The following is an 18,575-nucleotide window of genomic DNA, read 5'->3' on the forward strand; positions in this document are numbered from 1 at the left end:
AAAGGGGTTGTCCCCTCCTCAACGCCTCGCTCTTTACGCTAAAGTTTTTTTATTGTTTAAAAAAAAGAGTTGTGAGAAAGTCAAACTTTAGCGTAAAGAGCGAGGCGTTGAGGAGGGGACAGCCCCCTCAATATACGGAATAATTTCTGCTCGTTTTAAGTTTTAACGTCGTTCATTACTTTCAGTTAAAAAACTTGTTTTTTTTTATTTAATTTTTGAACGGTTTTGAATTAATGCAGTTTTTGATTTTGGCTCACCGTACATGAATAATTAAAACAAAATTTGCATATTATATTTGGTTAAATGGCTTTCTCGAAACTTGTTTAATTTTATTTACGAACGTTTTTATTAGTAATAAATATACGTAACTTAGAATTAACTTACGTAACGAACTTCTATATTCATAAATTTTTAACACGTATATTAGGGGGTTCGCCCCCTAGTCAATACCCTGCTCTTTAAACTATAGTTCGAATTTTTTTTCCAGTTCTTTAAAAACGACCTCTTAATCACAATCAGTTGATCAGTTGAAAAACTTGTTTTTTTTTATCTAATTCCTGATCTTTTTCTTTAATAATGCTGGGAAATCCGGCGCCCCCTTCATAGCAATGTCCCTTCCCCCATGAAAAATTCCTTCATGGAAAAATCCTTCCATATAGCCTCCGACTCTCTCCTTCCCCCACCTACCAGAAAAAATCTCCTCTGAAAAAGTCTGTATACTTCCCAATAACCAATACTATATGTTAACATTGAGTAAAGTTCATAACTTTCAGCCCTCCCCCTGGGGACTTTGGGGGATCAAGTCATCCTAAAAGACATTTTTATCATATTTTCGACCATGCTGAACAAAATGGCTATCTCAAAATTTTGATCGGGTGACTTTGGGAAAAAAATGAGCCTGGGAGGGGGCCGAGTTGCCCTCGATTTTTTTTGGTCACTTAAAAAGGGCACTAGAACTTTTAATTTGCGTTCCAATGAACCCTCTTACAATATTCTAGGACCACTGGGTCGATACGATCACCCCTGGGAAAAAAAAAAAAAACAAACAAACAAAAAAAAACGCAACCGTGATCTTTATTCTGACCAAAAATGTAAAATTCCACATTATTGTAGATAGGGGCTTGAAACCTCTACAGCAGGGTTCTCTGATACGCTGAATATGATGGTGTGGTTTTCATTAAGGTTCTATAACTTCTAGGGGTGTTTCCCCCTTTTCTCGAAAATCAGGCAAATTTTCTCAGGCACGTAAATTTTGATGGGTAAGATTAAACTTGAGGAAACTAATATATTTGAAATCAGCGTTAAAATTTGATTCTTTTGATGTATCTATTGGTATCAAAATCCCGTTTTTTAGAGTTTCGGTTACCATTGAGCCGGGTCGCTCCCTTCTTACAGTTCGTTACCAGGAACTGTTTGATAGAACTATATGAGTCATATTTTTGTTGACGGAAGCAAATATTTGGCTAATATTCAGTAGAGTGGAAGACGTTAACATTCAAGATCAAGCATTTAATGGTACAAGGTTGCTAAAATTATTTTACAAAATCACTATTCCACGGGTGATTTAACCGTCCATTTTGGTATAAATAACTATCTAAAAATCAGCAGCAAGAGCATTTTAGTTTTTTTTTTCAATTTACTTCCAGACTGAAAAATGTCTTTATTACAATTGAAAGTACTCAATCTTTAAACTCTTGTTCTCATACAACTTTAAATAAATTATCGAGTTCTTTACACTTCACATAATTCAAACCTTTTCTTGTTAAGGATATTAGTCTCACCGTTAGATCTTGCAACACTGGAAAATCTACCTGTCTACCCAAAATCTGGGTATACTTTCGCAGTTAAGTATGATTGCTCGTGAAGACAAGATGAATGAAGTGGTACCGAAGTCTAAAGTGATTCGAAGGACTAGAACAACATGGAACGTATCTCCGTCCTTCATGGCCAAAAACACTTTCAATCCTATAAGGTCTATAATTGAAACGATGAATTTGTCACCGAATCCTGACAAGAAAATGATAGCCTTGTCTATAGGTAAGTTCTTGAAAGATATAGGCATAGATTTTACACGAAATTAATGGTACCATTTGGTCTAAGTCCATGCCGCCTCATAAGGTACACAATTCAGTATGTTCTCCGATTAACTCACTAATAAGATAGATAAGAAACAGAAACACCTTTAGAATCAAATGAATCCATTTATATTTGGAATGAATCCAAATATAGTTTTCATTTGCGTTAAAAATTAGCTTTAACCCCCCACACCCTCGTAGCAGGGGCAAATCTCCAGCATTTTTTTGGGGGGGGGGCAAGAGGGGTCCATATCTGGATAGTCAAAGGGCGTGGGATGTATAATATTTTTTTCTCTCCACATTATTTGGGGAGGGGCAACTGCCCCCCTCTCCCCCCTTGCCACCCTCAAGTGACGCCCCTGCCTCCTAGTGTGTAAATATATGCCTTGAATTGTATATATGCAATGAATGTTCTGTTAAATCGATTTGAAGAAAATACTGACTTACAGAAAGTGACTTTTAGTGCATGCATACAACTCAGGATATATATTTGCACATTAGGCGGCGGTGGGGGAGGGTGGTGATTTTATATTTGGATTCAGGAGGAAAATCTGATTCTAAAATATGTCTCTGTCTGTTTCCCATTAGTTAGCTATCTCATTAGTAATTTAATCAGGAAATTTACCTATGAATTTAAGCAAAACTATCTAGACAGGATGCTCCTTCAAGTCAAAGGATGTATACACCATTTTTAGTATTCATTACGTGTAAATATAATTAATGAGGTCACTTGTGTGAGTAAATTGTAACAAATATCCATCAGACTTAACTTCTAAATCATTTACTTTCCAGGCAAGACACTGCAGAGCGTATTATGTCAGCTCTGATTTTAAGTCAGGCAATATCTAAGATTAAGATTTTTTATACAGAAAATAGATTTTATTTTTCATTGTTAAGTAATGTCTAGAAACATAAGATGTGTTTAAAAAATATCAATCTGATAAGTCTCAGGTAATACCATGGAACTGTTTGAAGGAAACCCCCCTAAAAACAGAAAACGTCTTTAAAACAATGACAAATACCTACTTGCCTCATGCCTAAAATTGGATTGCATCACCTCACTCCCTCCTCTAAATACATTTAGCCTCCTTTATTTAGACATTTAGCCCAAAATACACAGCCCACTTTACGTCTTGGCATTACATTAGCCATAGCGAGTGGCGAACACTAACATTTTATAACGGTGAACAGTAATATGCGGCAAAGAAACGCTATTGTCAAAGATAATCAAGGAGGCACACTTGTGCCTGTTTAAAGAGGCAACCCACCACAATGTTAAGCGATTTCCAGTCCTAGCGGTCGCAGAGAGACGGCGGTGATCTTATTTTGTAGCCTAAGCTCAAACTAAGAGACATGCAAAATTTCACCCCCTCCAAATTTATCTTCATGGGGGAAAGTGGGCCGGAAGTTTCGACCCTCCCACCATAGCCCTCCATCACCGGTGTTCGATCGGACTGAAATTTCGAAGATAAGCTTCCCTAGAGCCTGGAAGCTTATCCTCAAAATTTCAACTCAATCCATTCACTCCTTCCCTATTTTCCAAAAACCAAATATAGCCACTTAATGTTCATCAAATTATTTTTTTTTGTTAGCCACGCCTACAGGCCACAGTTGGTAACGGATCCGGGTGAATGAGGACTCATTCGAAGCGAAAATTCGACCTGTTAGTGCTTTTTAATATTTTCAGACCGAAAAAATTATCCCCCGAATTTACATTTACGAAAAACCTCGTTTTCCTATAAGAGCCCATGTTAATTTTTGAAATTCCTTAAAGCATAGTATTTCATTATTAAATTAGATCAAAATAGTCCCCTTAACCTGACAAGACCGACTGCAAGCTTCCAAAAATTCCAGCTCTTTCCCAGAAGTTTTTTTTTGTCGAAAAACGAAAATCTTCCTTTCTATTTGCTTGCGTCGAAAATAGATTGCAGAGCCTAAAAATAAGTGATCAACAGTCTCTGATGGTACAGTGGTCACTATTGTTGCCTGTCATGCGGAAGACCCGGGTTTGATTCCCCGTAGGAGTAAATTTTATATATAGAATTTTTATATATAAAATTTAAAGTAGTATCTCTTAAATTTAAAGTTTAAAAAAGAAACTCAGTTTCTATTTTAAATCTAATCTATTAAATAATTCGGCTCAACAGGCGTCTCCAGAAAAATATCGCAGTCGGCCTTCAGCTTACAGGAAAGTCTCCACTGCTTTCGTAACATGCAGTATACCCGCATGCTCGAAAAAAAGTTGAAAAAAGAAAATCTTACTTTGTATTTAATTTGAGTATTCAGGATTTAAAAGGCTTAACAAAAGAATCTTCAAAAGCGGGGGTTTGGGGGGGGGCAGCCCCCCCACTTTCACTCCTGACACGATTAGCTAACAGTTAATCAAGCAATAATAAGTAATAAACAGTATAAAAACGTGCGGAAATTATTTGAAAAAAAAAACTACGTTTTCTAAAGAGTTAAAGAGGATGAGTTACAAGGTCGAACCGTAAAACATACAGGGATTAGGAGGTAACGTTGGGGGGCTTCCGCCCACAAACCCCGCTTCCGTATATGAAAGGGGCTGTGCCCTCCTCAACGCCTCGCTCTTTATGCTAAAGTTTGACTTTCTCACAACTCTTTTTTTAAACAATAAAAACTTTAGCGTAAAGAGCGAGGCGTTGAGGAGGGCACAGCCCCTTTCATATACGCAAGCGGGGGTTTGGGGGGCGGCAGCCCCCCAACTGTACCTCCTAATCCCTATATGTTTGAAGGTTCGAACTTGTGACCCAGCCTCTTTAACTCTTTATAAAACGTAGTTTATTTTTCAAATAATAGCAATATATAAAGTGGGCTATATACTGAGCCATTAGGTGGGTAGGGGGAAAATAAGGCTGTGCCCATAGGAATAAGATAAGTAGTTTTTTGTTTTTAAAGTATTTTCAAGATTTTCAGGGTGTTCTTCAAATGGTCCCAAGAATTACTAAATCTCAAGCGTCAGTTTCTTTGTAGAAACATGAAAATGAAAAACAACTGTATTATTAACTAGAAGAAAATTTTGATATGAAAACACTATTATGCCTTAGGATGTATGAAATACGGCAAAATTCGTTTTGCAGTGTAGGTTTAAACTGTATGAAAAATATGGGTATTATCGCGAAAATCTTGATATTTTTAGAGGTGGGTAAGCCTTAGCCTCCTCCTGCCGGTGTTGGAATCAAGGACTAATGCTATGGTTTCGTCATTCGTTGATACATAAACAATGAGTGATGAAAGCAGAGCATTAGCTCCCCCAACCCCTCCCCTAATGTGCAAATATACACCCTGATTTGTACATATAAAATGAATTTTCTGTTAAATCTATTTCAGGAGCAGAGTGATATACAGAAAATTCGGTGTATATGTTATGGTGAATGTCCCCAAATTGGTTAATGTCGACATTCGCCGATGAATGTCCGAAATACCTTATTTTCTCCTTGGATTTAGTCACCGTTGCCAGTCAATTCTTTCAATTTAATGCAAGGTTTGATGATGGGAGGTTAGGTTAGACGAGGTTAGGTTGATTTAGGTTATCTTAAGTTAGGTTTTTAATCAATTTCTGATATTTAGAACCAAATTTAACCTAAGATGATCCAACCTAGCTTTAACTTTTACCATCATAGGTTGCATAAGACTGAAAAAACTGACTCGCAAAGCTAACTGAATCGAAGCGGAGAAAAAAGGAATTTCGAACATTCCCCGGTGAAACTCGACATATATTTCTTGGCTATCTCATTAGTGAGTTAGTCAGAAAATTCACTAATTAATCTATCAAGCCATCGAAAACCCATAAAAAGAACGGTTTTGCATTTATGTATTTTTCAGACACTTTCTGGTGGAACAGGTTTTGCCAGCTCATCAGCAATATGTGGCTTTAAAATAATTTATTTGAGATGGAAGAAACATTTGTGAGACATACCTGAAATAAAAGAAAATACCCCTGCCATATTATTTTATATCTTAAGATCTTAGATAATACCCTTATCTCCTTTGAAGATATTGCATATAGGTCTTTTAAAGTAATTGGATACATATAGTTCCTTTTGATTTAGCTCAACATACTCCTCGACATTTCCCAAAATTTTGCCTCAATACCAAATTATATCTGTTTTTATTGTATGTGCTATCCACCACAAATAATTGGAAACTTTTTATTCCTGTCTTTTTCTGATTAGAGAATGCACTAAAGATGGCTAACATAAGGGTTCTGAATGCAACTAAGAGAAGAAGGAGGGATGATAGTGTGTTTCTGTATTAATTTGGTTTCACACTAAGACAGCCGGGTACTTATGTGTTATAGTGACCCCAATCAACAAGTGAAGTTAGGTTAACCATAATGAAATATACCAAAATATGATGAAAATATAATACTTTAGTAACAAAATTATGGAAACTCTAACAAAGAATTATAGAAAGCAGGCCGCCCAGAAAGCGTTACATTGAATACCTAACCAAAATACCAACTCTATATACTAACTACTTAACTAAAATATAAATAATTTCATTATAGTTTGAATCATTATAAACATTCGATTTTGTTTATACGCCAGTACATGGAAATGTTTATTTAATATTTGAGTTTTGTTTCCTATTTATTTATATTTTTTCTTTTTTTTTCTTTCTCTTTATGTGTTTTAGTATGTTTTATTTTGATTTAAGTTAAGTTTTGAAAAAGAACATTTTTTGTTACATTTTATCTTTTTTTTCAGTTGAGAAAGGCTCCCGGACATGGGGCTGAAATATTCAGAGTATGTTTGTTTAATTAATAGTTTATTTTATTGTATTCACTGCTTTATAAAAATTAAAACCTGTTTTTCTTGTTTAATTTTTCGTTTACTAAAATATACCTATATAGTAGTTGACCTCAACGGGCCTAAGCTAATTGTTTCCGAATGCAAACAGACAAATCAGTTTTGCACAGACAGATGACATCCAACTTCTTGAGTGGGGTTGCTATAATACATAACTACCGACTCCCGTTTTTGAAAGTGCTGCAAAATCTCTCTGACAAGCAATACCAAGTTATTGAGATTGTTTTACGCACCGGAACCAAATGATAAACTTATATAAGCTATTTTTTCTTTAAACTGCATCATTAAACGGCATTATTTGAAAAACAATCAAAAACAAATTTCAAATGAAAGTAAGGAGCAACACTAAAACTTAAACGAACAGAAATTGTTCCGTATATGAAAGGGGCTGCCCCCTCCTCAATACCCCGCTCTATGCGCTAAAGTTTGATTCTTTGTCACAGCTCTGCTTTTTAATAACTCGAAATTACCACGAAGTGTTTGAAAAAAAAAGTAGCAGCAGTATTAATAACAGTAGTAGTGTGTGGATGTTGCCAGAAAGCTATTCTTTCTTAATCATTAATGGAAATAAAGAAAAGCCCTGGTCATTTTTATTTTATAAACACTTTAATGTTTCAATTCTTAACACCCTATTATGAATTACGACTTCGATTGTCTCATTTGTCGGTCGACACCACTGTATATAAATTTAGACAGTATAATCAAACTCAATAATTTTTGGCTACTACATTCTCGGCGCGCACAACCAGCTCATCCCATTTAATCTACCATCAGCGGTCCAGTGTTTATTACCTTGAGACACGCATTTTGGCAGCAACTTTCTCAAAATGCATTTGAAACCAACTTGAGACTTTGAAACCAGCTTTGAAACTGATTTGTAATTTCTAAAAACATCTAATAATAACATTACACTATTTCTCATTTTGGACGTATCGTCCCTCTAGTGCTGCTTGACAACATCGCTAAGGATCTGAGGACCAATACTCCAAGGAAGATATGTGCCAGTAACCCCCTCACTTATTTTTTTTCAGATTAGTGATTCTATGAATATTGTTAAGTTATTTATGTTGTGTTTACCTTATTATTTCCTTGTGGATATTATTATTTGTTTTTTCTTTTTTCACTCCACATTTATTTTATATTGCGGGTTACAATTAAACTTACTTACTACTAATTACCGATTTTTATATATGTATTAGAACAAATTAATAATTAGATTCTTTAAAAGTTAGTGTTACAAAGGTGAAGCCTCGCTCACCTGGTGAAGAACGTGAAGTTTCGCGTTCAACAGAAATCTGACAAGTCTATCCGTGAAAAAATATAATGTCGCTTATGTGTATACTTGTTTAAATGTTCTCCGGAGCACTTGCATCTCGGCCCGGCTTTGTATAATGGTTGAGATAGGGAATGATTGCACTGTCTAAATGTATATAGGCTACAGAGGTTGATACGAACAGTTATTCCTATTACTGATGCCAGCAGCAAAACCCTTGCCGCGTCTATATGAATCTAGAAAGTAGAAGATATGGCGTTTAACACAAGAACTAGAACACAAACTGCTTATGATATACTGATTGCCTTGTTAAAGTAAAGTTTTGACTGATGATATTATGACATCAGTTGCGCAAATGTCGATCTGATTGCTGCAAGTATGCTGATATTTGTCTTTGCTTTAGTAAGACTTTTGCGCAATAGCAATGAATAATGTTCCCAATAATTAAGCTCTCAGCCATAATAATTTAAGGTCAGGCGATTGCATCTCATCTCAATTTGAACAGTGTTGTCACACAGGAGTTTGGTAATATACCCAAGAGAAGAAAAAATAGACATCCGTTTGCATTGGAAATTTGCTAGAGAAATCACCAAAAGCAAATGAGTCGATGAGTGTGTCATTCTGAGTCAGGTGTAAAAAAAAACATTTTTTTCAGTGGCCAATTTATTTGTTTTTTTACTGAACGGTCGAATAAAATATAAACTTAATTATTTTTTGAAGTCATACACATTTGGAGCCATGTCCCAAAAACACTTAGTTTTTTGTGATTTTCATATTTTTTCTCCCTAAATTTCGTATAACTTCCCTAATTTCAACTTAGTATGTTTATATGGATTTTTACACTCCTCCTCTCGAAGAAGAGTGTGTTTACGTGTCTTTATATAGAAATTCAATATTGCCCGAAATGGAGCAAACTGTTAGTAATTTGGATGGCTGTCAACAGGAACGGACATATTATAGCGTTTTGGAATTGGGACATAACTTTGAAATGGACAACAAAAATAAGACAAATTACACGGAAAACACAAAAATTATTGGAAAACCGAAAAATGCTCGATATTTCTAATTTATTGAATTTTCCAACCGATAAGGACAATGATAAAAGGAGGTTTTCCCCAATACAGGTACTGCCATTTTTGACATTTTCTTGGAAAATGCTTGGGGGTCAATAGTTTATCAAACAGTTCGTGGTAACGAACTGTAAGTAAGGAGCGACCCGGCTCAATGGTAACCAAAACTCTAAAAAACGGAATTTTGATACCAATAAATACATCAAAAGAATCAGATTTTAATTCTGTTTTCAAATATATAAGTTTCATCGAGTTTAATCTTACCTATCAAAAGTTAGGCGCCTGAGAGAATTTGGCTGATTTTCGAAAAAAGGGGGAAAGACCCCTAAAAGTTATAGAACCTTAATTAAAATCACACCATCATATTCAGCGTACCAGAGAACCCCACTGTTAAGGTTTAAAGCTCCTATCTACAAAAATGTGGAATTTTTCATTTTTTGCCAGAAGAAAGATCACGGATGCGTGTTTTTTTTTTTTTTTTTTTTTTTCAGGGGTGATCGTATCGACCCAGTGGTCCTAGAATATCAAGGGAGGGCTTATTTGAACTGAAATTAAAAGTTCTAGTGCCCTATTTAAGTAACCAAAAAAATGGGGGTAAACTCAGCCCCTTCTCACGCTCATTTTGGCTCAAAGTCATCCGATCAAAATTTTGAGATAGCCATTTTGTTCAGCATGGTCGAAAATATTATAACTATGTCTTTTAGGATGACTTAATCCCTCGAAGCCCCCAGGAGGAGGGCTGAAAGTTATGAACTTTACCCAATGTTAACATTTAGCATTGTTTATTGGGATCAGGCTCAATGGTAACCGAAACTCTAGAAAACGTTATTTTGATACAAATAGATACATCAAAAGAATTTGATTTTAATGCTGATTTCAAATATATAAATTTCATCTAGTTTAGTCTTACCTATCAAAAGTTACGCGCCGGAGAAAATTTGGCTGATTTTAGAAAAAAAGGAGAAAGACCCCCTAAAAGTTATAGAACCTTAATGAAAATCACACCATCATATTCCGCGTATTAGAGAACCCTACTGTAGATGTTTCAAGCTCCTATCACCAAAAATGTGGAATTTTGCATTTTTTGCCAGAAGAAAGATCACGGATCCGTGTTTATTTGTTTTTTTTCCCCAGGGGTGATCGTATCGACCCAGCGGTCCTAGAATATCGTGGGAGGGCTCATTGGAATGGAAATTAAAAGTTCTAGTGCTCTTTTTAAGTGACCAAAAAAAATGGAAGGCAACTAGGCCTCCTCCCACGCTCATTTTTTTCCCAAAGTCACCTGATCAAAATTTTGAGATAGCAATTTTTTTCAGCATGTTCAAAAATATTATAAGTATGTCTTTTAGGATGACTTAATCCCCCGAAGTTCCCGGGAGGAGGGCTTTTTTTCAGGGGAGATTTTTCCTGGTAGTGGGGGGGGGGGTCGGGGGTTATGTAGGAGGATCTTTCCATGAAGGTATTTTTCATGGGGGAAGGGACATTACTATGAAGGGAAAGCCGGACTTCCCAGCATTATTTAAAAAAAGATCAGAAATTCAATATAAAAAAACAAGTTTTTCAACTGCAACAGCAGCAACATCAAAACTTTAAACGAACAGAAAATATTACATATATGATTGGGTTCACCCCTAGTCAATACCCCACTCTTTAAGCCAGAGATTTTTTAGTACTTTCATAAGAGCTATTTATTCTAATTAACGGCCTTTGTGATTAAGCGGTCATTTTTAAAGAATTGGAACAAAATTCAAACTTTCGCTTAAAGAGCAAGGTATTAACTAGGGGGTGAACCCCCTAATATACTTATTGAAAATATATTAATATAGAAATTCGTTACGTAAGTTAATTCGTAAGTTACATATATTTATTACAAATAAAAACGTTCGTAAATAAAATTAAACAAGTGTCCAGAAAGCCATTTAACCAAATAAAAGTAAATTAATATGAAAATTTTGTTTTAGTTATTCATGTAATGTGAGCCAAGATCAAAACCGGCATTTATTCAAAAACGTTCAAAAATTAAATAAAAAAACAAGTTTTTGTTAACTGAAAGTAAGGAGCAACATTAAAACTTAAAACGAACAGAAATTATTCCGTATATGAAAGGGGCTGTCCCCTCCACAACGCCTCGCTCCTTAAGCTAAAGTTTGACTTTCTCACAACTCTTATTTTTTAAACAATAAAAAAATCTAGCGCAAAGAGCGAGGCATTGAGGAGGGGACAGCCCCTTTCATATACGGAATAATTTCTGTTCGTTTTAAGTTTTAATGTCGCTCCTTACTTTCAGTTAAAAAACTTGTTTTTTTTATTTAATAATAGTAAGACTCTAAATACATTTCGCAACTAAATTAGCGTTAGCAGAACTCTGTCATAGCAGTACAATCCCTTTTGCCTTTGCATATGTATCTGGCTATGAACTTACAGGGCATATCTGTTCGAATGTTTAAATTATTTTGGTTTAAAAGTAAAGAATACTTTAAACAGTCCGATTTTAATGTTTTAATCAAAATACAAACAACGCAAAAAAGTTTTTCTGAGCTTCAGGGACTCTCTTGCTTAAAACTTCCTTTGTTTCATTGTGCTTTTCCATTGCTAGTCGAGGTTCATTGTAAAACAATGGTACTCTTCTGAAATACAGGACACATGCGAGAAGTGAAGTTTGGTTAACGCTAATGAAATAAAACAAAATAGGATGAAAATATAATAGTTTATGAGCAAATTTCGGATATATATTTACAAATTAGGGGAGTGGGGGCTGGGGGTAAAGCACAGCATATTTTAAATACGTAACCTGATCAAACCTAACCTAGCTACCTTTTAGACCCCCTAAAACCCCAAAACTAAAGCTTAAATCTTTGTCACGGACTCAAACGCGGTCTCTTTCGCGCACAGTTTATAGACAGTAAGCTTATCGCAGATAATTTCTGGTCTTCGGTCTCGGTGCGAACAAAAAGCTCCTCCCACTTGTTTCTGCCTTAGCGGATTAGTCTGTTATCGTCAATTACTGAGAAATGGTTACCAAGTGCATTATTCGTAATAGCGGGTTTCCACTTGTTTCGTGTCCAAGAGAAATCTGAATTGTCTACCCGCGAAAAGATCTGATAACGCCTATGTTTCTATCTGCAAAAACGTTCTCCGGAGCAGTCGCACCCCTGTCCGGGTTTTTATAATGGGAGAGATAGAGAATGATCATACTGCTAATTCTATAAACTGTGCTTTCGCGTGTCCTGTATTTCAGAAGAGTACCAAAATAATTAAAGGTGCTGTAAATATAAGCCAATTAGAGGTGCCATTCAGCCTTTTTTGTTTTACATCTTAATATTTGTCTTTACCAAGTGGGATCTCTCCCTAAATTATGACTTGTGATGTTGCAGGCGATCCAACTGTATTTGGTAACTTGCGTCCGGCTGAAACAATAATCCAAGCTGTCATAGATGCTGTCTCAAGTGGGAAATACAACGGGTATACTATGAGTACAGGTGAGTTATGCAGCAAACTTTGACTAGAAGAGGGGAAAATTGAAGAACTTTAATTAGTAAGAGAATTGTGTATAAAACTTGAGTAGGCAGGCATGTATTACTGGGCTGGGGCTTTGGGCCCTTACCAGAATAAAAGATATAAAGCGCGTCATGACTGGCTAGTCATGACAAAAACAAAGAAACAAATATAAAGACGACAAAACGGGTCTATGACCAGTAAATGAAAACGAAGAGAACAAAAAAAATCCAACGAATATTTCTCCCGTATACAACAAAGCGTCTTTAGTGCAGAAAAAAAAGTAGAAACTAAAACTACCTTTCATGAAGGTAGCTACCAATTGTACATGCAAGTAATTGTATATTATATACTTTATTTTAGTCTATTTTAATTTTATACATTTTTTTAGTTATATTTTCTAGTTATAATCTCTATTTTTTTTCTACACTGAAGACGCCTTGTTGTATACGGGCGAAATATTCGTTGGATTTTTTTTTTTTTTTGTTCTCTTCGTTTTATTTACTGAGAATAGACCCGTTTTGTCGTCTTTATATTCATTTCTTTGTTTTGGCCCTTACCCTCCTCTAAATTTCCAGATTATGTGATTTCAGTATAATTTTCTTGTATTTCGCTTATATACTGCCTCTGTTGATGCTTTTTTCGTAATTTCGCCCCCTTCTAAAATAAACACCCGTGCATGTGCCAGAAAGTACGAATTCGCTCACACAGTAAATGCGTATTTCATCATTTTGAGTTATATGGACAGCAAGGCAGTAGCCAGAGGCGGGTAAATATGCAAGAATCTGTTTGAGGAAAGGATTCCAAATCCCCCCCCCCCCAGTGGAAGTACCTACCCAAGGTGAAGGTTTTCCGGCTTTGGGCTCCTCCACGACATAGGAAAATGCTCAAAACCAGTTTTTGGTTATGTAGTGACTGAAGTGATGCTTACCATACTTAAACCGACCGACCTCTAGCATAAAAAAATGCTTGTTTAATATGCTGATTCCATAATCGGTTTCAGAAGAACTGATTCAGTAGAACAGTGACTGGTTCTCGTTGAAAAAAATAGCGACGAAGACCTTTGCTTTTGTTGTTGGTTCTTGTTGACAATGTCTTCTAATTTCTTTGTTTGGGACTCGCATCGAGAGACATTGGCACAGAATGTGCCAATCCATATGGGAATGGTACCTTTGTGAATACACCCGTATCCAAACCTATTTTAGTATTTTTACCTTTGTTACCTGTTTCAGAAGTGTCGAACCTTATAAATATGTTAAAAATTGACCCCTTTGAAAAATAGCTATAACTGGTTTACAATAGCTCCATAAAAACGTGCGAATGACTACTGGCAAAAAAACATATATTTTTCCTGGAACAAATGTAGAAAGATGAACTGTTCATTATCTACTAAATAAAAGTAGTTTACTTCCAACATCTACTATATTTGTCTTCTACATCAAGTTCCTAATGTGTTTCCACTGCGAAGGCGTAAGTTGTTGTAGAGGGATACTCTTCCAGCATACAGAGTAAAATGCACAAGATCTAGCAGAGTTTTATGTGCATCGGTATCAAGAAGCTGCGTCAGAGCTTTGTCTTTCGGTGACTGTTATGGTGGGTTTAAATTTATTTTGTATGTAACTGTGACTCTAGGGTATATTGAAGGGCGTGTTTATTCTTGATGTTTTCATATTTGTTCCACCTCCTTGACCTTCATCTTCCGTAGACTTCTTACAGGGCTTAGCTCTACTTTCCGGCTTTTGCTGCTGCCCAGCCATACACTAGAAATGCAATTTTTATTTTTAGAGAAGTATTGTGATGTAGATTTTATTCTCTAGGTTATGAAGAAGCAAGAGAAGCAGTAGCTAAATATTCGTCGGCTCCAACAGCCCCTGTCTCAGCACAAGTAAGTTTTGTCGACTATTCCCCGCTTCTATTCTAATTACCTTACGCCTGGGACAAATACTTTAGGGTGGCTTTTGGAGTACTTCACACAACGCCTCTGAAAAATTAGCGGCAATTTGGGGTTTCTCAACTCCAACAAATGTTAACTTTTTTGACGACACGGCTTGCAAGTCACTAGGGGACATTACAATTTTAAAGAAGGTTAGTCCATTGCAAAAAGCTGGAAATCAATAATCTACTTTTGTTTCTTCCAAATTGAAGGACATAAAAGCCTATATATGATTATAAAACATAAACAAGGTACAAGGAAAAGGGCAATGGATTTTAGTGCGATATTCTCAACTTTAGAACAAGAAATTTAAAGATTCTGCCATAAATAGGCTTTGGATCCTGTAAGAAAATCAATACGGGTATTTATTGATGCCTGTATGGCAAGGGCGGATCCAGGATTTTTTTTCGGGGGGTGGGTTACTAATTTTTGAATTTTTCGGGGGGGGGGGGTTACTAATTTTTGACTCAGTTTGCGACTAATTTTACTGATTTTTACCTAGGTTTTACTAATTTTCGACTCGGTCAAAAATTTCGGAGGCGGGGGGTTCAAACCGGGTACCCCCCCCCTGGATACGGCCTTGCTGTATGGGTATCAATAAATGGAATAATTACTTTCGAATAACGTATCAATGATCTTAGGAGTAGCCAGGATTCCATTTTGGGAAGGGTTCAAACCATTTCAGGAGGATATACTGTAACTGTAGAAAATACTCTTTAATAGCCATTCTATACTGGAAAATACAAGACACTCTTTAGATATTCGCATCACAGGAAGCAGATAGAAACCTCCCATGCCTAATGTAGGCGTCTGTAAGGTCTACACTCACTTCTCTCGCTCAGAATACAAAGATTTTAATTTAACTAAATTTCGATCTTCTCAAAACGATTTCCCAAATAAGAGAGTTTTAATCTTAGGCAGCCATGTCTTATTACAAAAGTACAATAAGGCAGTTTGCATGGAGTTTACAAAACCTTAAAATTCAAAAGGCATGAGAGAACACAAGGCCCCATTATGACGTAAAGGGCGGATATGGGTATTACCTATTTAGCTAAATATTGGTTGTGGAAGTTTGTGGGTTGGAGTGCAATTTTATGAATTAATTTTTTTTTAATTTTATTTATACAAACGGGATCTTTTAAGAGCCACATAGTTAACTTGAAACATATTTGATGCCTCCCCTAAAAATGGAAGCATACTCGTTGGGGAGACAGAGAAACCAATATCACTGAAAAAAAACTTAGCCCTCATTACCACTAGTGCCAACGCATAATCAATAATTTGTATAAACAAGTATTTTTTTTCCCTTTGGAAACTATATATTGATAATTATTCATGAAAAAATTATCAAAACTCGTATGCTACAAAAAAAATTCTTTAATAATTTTTCTAAATATTCCTAACGGAGATCGTTCGTTGAAGATCAATAATATTCGTAACTTAAATTTTTGAACTATTCTATTTCTTAATACCTCTATATAAAACATAAAAAACATGAACAGGAAAAAATTGTCAAAACTCATATGCTACGATAAACAATTCCGTGATTGCTTTTCTAAATAAGCAGGAATCATTAAATTCCTAACGTCAATTTTTGAACTCTTCCATTTCCTAATACCTCCATATAAAACATAAAAAAACATTAATAGAAAAAATTGTCAAAACTCATATTCTACGAAAAACAACTACTTTATCGTTTTCTAGATAAACAGGATCATTAATATTCCTAACTTCAATTTTTGAACTGTTCCATTTCCTAATACCTCTATATAATTTTTGAACTGTTCTATTTCCTAATACCTGTATGTAAAACATAAAAACATGAGCAAAAAAATAGTCAAAACTCATATGCTGGGAGAAACAATTCCTTGATCGTTTTTCTAAATAAAGGGGATCATTAACATTCCTAAACTTGGTTTTTGAATTGTTCCTCTCCTAATACCTCTATCTAAAAAATAACAAAGACATGAACAGAAAAAATAGTCAAAACTCATATGCTGGGAGAAACAATTCCTTGATCATTTTTCTAAATAAAGGGGATCATTAACATTCCTAAACTTGGTTTTTGAATTGTTCCTCTCCTAATACCTCTATATAAAACATAACAAAGACATGAACAGAAAAAATAGTCAAAACTCATATGCTGGGAGAAACAATTCCTTGATCATTTTTCTAAATAAAGGGGATCATTAACATTCCTAAACTTGGTTTTTGAATTGTTCCTCTCCTAATACCTCTATATAAAACATAACAGACATGAACAGAAAAAATTGTCAAAACTCATATGCTAAATCCTCTGTATAAAATAGAAAAACTTGAACAGGAAAAAATTGTCAAAACTCATTTGCTACGAAAAACAACTCCTTGATCGTTTTTCAAAGTAAACGGGAGTAGAAATGGGGGTACCAGCCCGAGGATCCACCCTAGGTGCCACCTATAACTTTTTTTTAACACCATCTATTGACATCGACCCATTGTTCTTATGTTTTTTTGTCAAATAGAATGAAAAAACAGGAAGTTTGTCACAGTTCTGTATGTTTTAATAGATGGTTATGTGTGTTGTTCAATTTATTTGATGTTTTTCATGGATGTTTAATTGTTTTTGTCAGTGAGAATGAAAAAACAGGAAATTTGTCAAATTTATGGATGTCAACAGAAATTTATGTCTGTTATATGGTTTTCTAACTGAGAATGAAAAACAAGAATTTTATCACTTGAAAAAAAATGAACTTTATAAAATTTATTGTTGTTTTAATTGATGTTTATGTGCGTTGTTCAATTTATTTGAAGTTTTTCTCGGATGTCAACATAAAATTATTGATGTTTTATGGTTTTTGTCAGTGAGAATTTGAAAAACAGGGTGACAGGACCACGTGGGTTATGGTTTTGTGACTGAGAATTAAAAAAAATGAAATTTCTCACTTGGAAAAACAGGAACTTTCTCACTTGGAAAACCATACCCCACGTGGTCCTGTCACGATTAGCATCTGTGAACTTGATTTACATAATCGCTATGGGAAATTATTGATTCACGAAGGGGAGAATTAAGAAACATTAAGGCTTCTTTAATCTTAGGTCTGAGGGATAAACGTTCTTTAGGTCAGAGAGAAAAATTAATATTATATTTTTAAATAGGGCTTCATTGATCTTTAGTATCAGGAATTATAATTGACATCACTTGTTATCTTGGAATTATGCGGGAGTCTAAAGAGATAGAAATTCTATTTTTAAATACGGCTTCACGGAGCTTTAAGTCGGAGAGATAAATTGATATTCTGACGAAACCCTAATAGTTTAGCTAGGAAAATTTATGAGATGAAGAGATTAACGTAGGAAAGGGTTTCCTAGAAATTTGAAATGCGTTAGCGCAGAGATGCCAAACAAAAGGAACACGCTGAAATTACGTTTAGGGATTATTTGGGCGAAACCGTTTTATCCATTTTATGGGATTATTTCGGCGAAACAGTTAGAGACATTTTGAAAGAAGATTTTAGGAAAGGTTTTAGAAGAGAATTTGAGGGTGAAACTCTGTGGTCGTTATAATACACAAGTTCCATTTGAACTGCGTTGTGAGGTCCTCCACCCCAACCCCAAAGGGTTCCGATCCCCCACCACAACCCCAAAGGAAGCCCCCGGTACTCAAAGGTCCCCCAAGCTCCCATAGAGCCCCGACCCCCCAAACGCCCTCCTCAGACCCTCAAAGGCCCTCCTTTGGTCCTCAAAGGGCCCCCCGGACCCCCAAAGGGAAGATTTTGAATATTTCAGGTATTTTTTGGTTTTTATGTCCGTTTTAGTGTAACATGTTCTTTATTTTTTAATGTTTAATTTTAATTTCCTTTGTTGAAATGCAAGAGTCTGAATATTTAAGTCGAGGATGTTTTTGATTTACCCTTTCTCAGT

General features: G+C 35.4%; 1 protein-coding gene across 1 annotated transcript in view; it reads left to right on the forward strand.

Moving 5' to 3' along the window:
* Nucleotides 1-1,773: 1,773 nt before the first annotated feature.
* Tat (Tyrosine aminotransferase) overlaps nucleotides 1,774-18,575 on the forward strand; it is a 74,467-nt gene continuing 57,665 nt past the window's right edge. The window contains exons 1-3 of the mRNA XM_089095347.1: nucleotides 1,774-2,037; nucleotides 12,622-12,726; nucleotides 14,560-14,627. Of these exons, the coding sequence (XP_088951473.1) occupies nucleotides 1,851-2,037; nucleotides 12,622-12,726; nucleotides 14,560-14,627 (360 nt within the window). The 5' untranslated portion in view covers nucleotides 1,774-1,850. The remainder of the gene's footprint in view (nucleotides 2,038-12,621; nucleotides 12,727-14,559; nucleotides 14,628-18,575) is intronic.

The sequence above is a fragment of the Artemia sp. Qi Xiang Cuo genome, chromosome 10 (genome assembly GCF_049724085.1).
Source record: "Artemia sp. Qi Xiang Cuo chromosome 10, ASM4972408v1, whole genome shotgun sequence".
NCBI lineage: Eukaryota > Metazoa > Arthropoda > Branchiopoda > Anostraca > Artemiidae > Artemia > Artemia sp. Qi Xiang Cuo.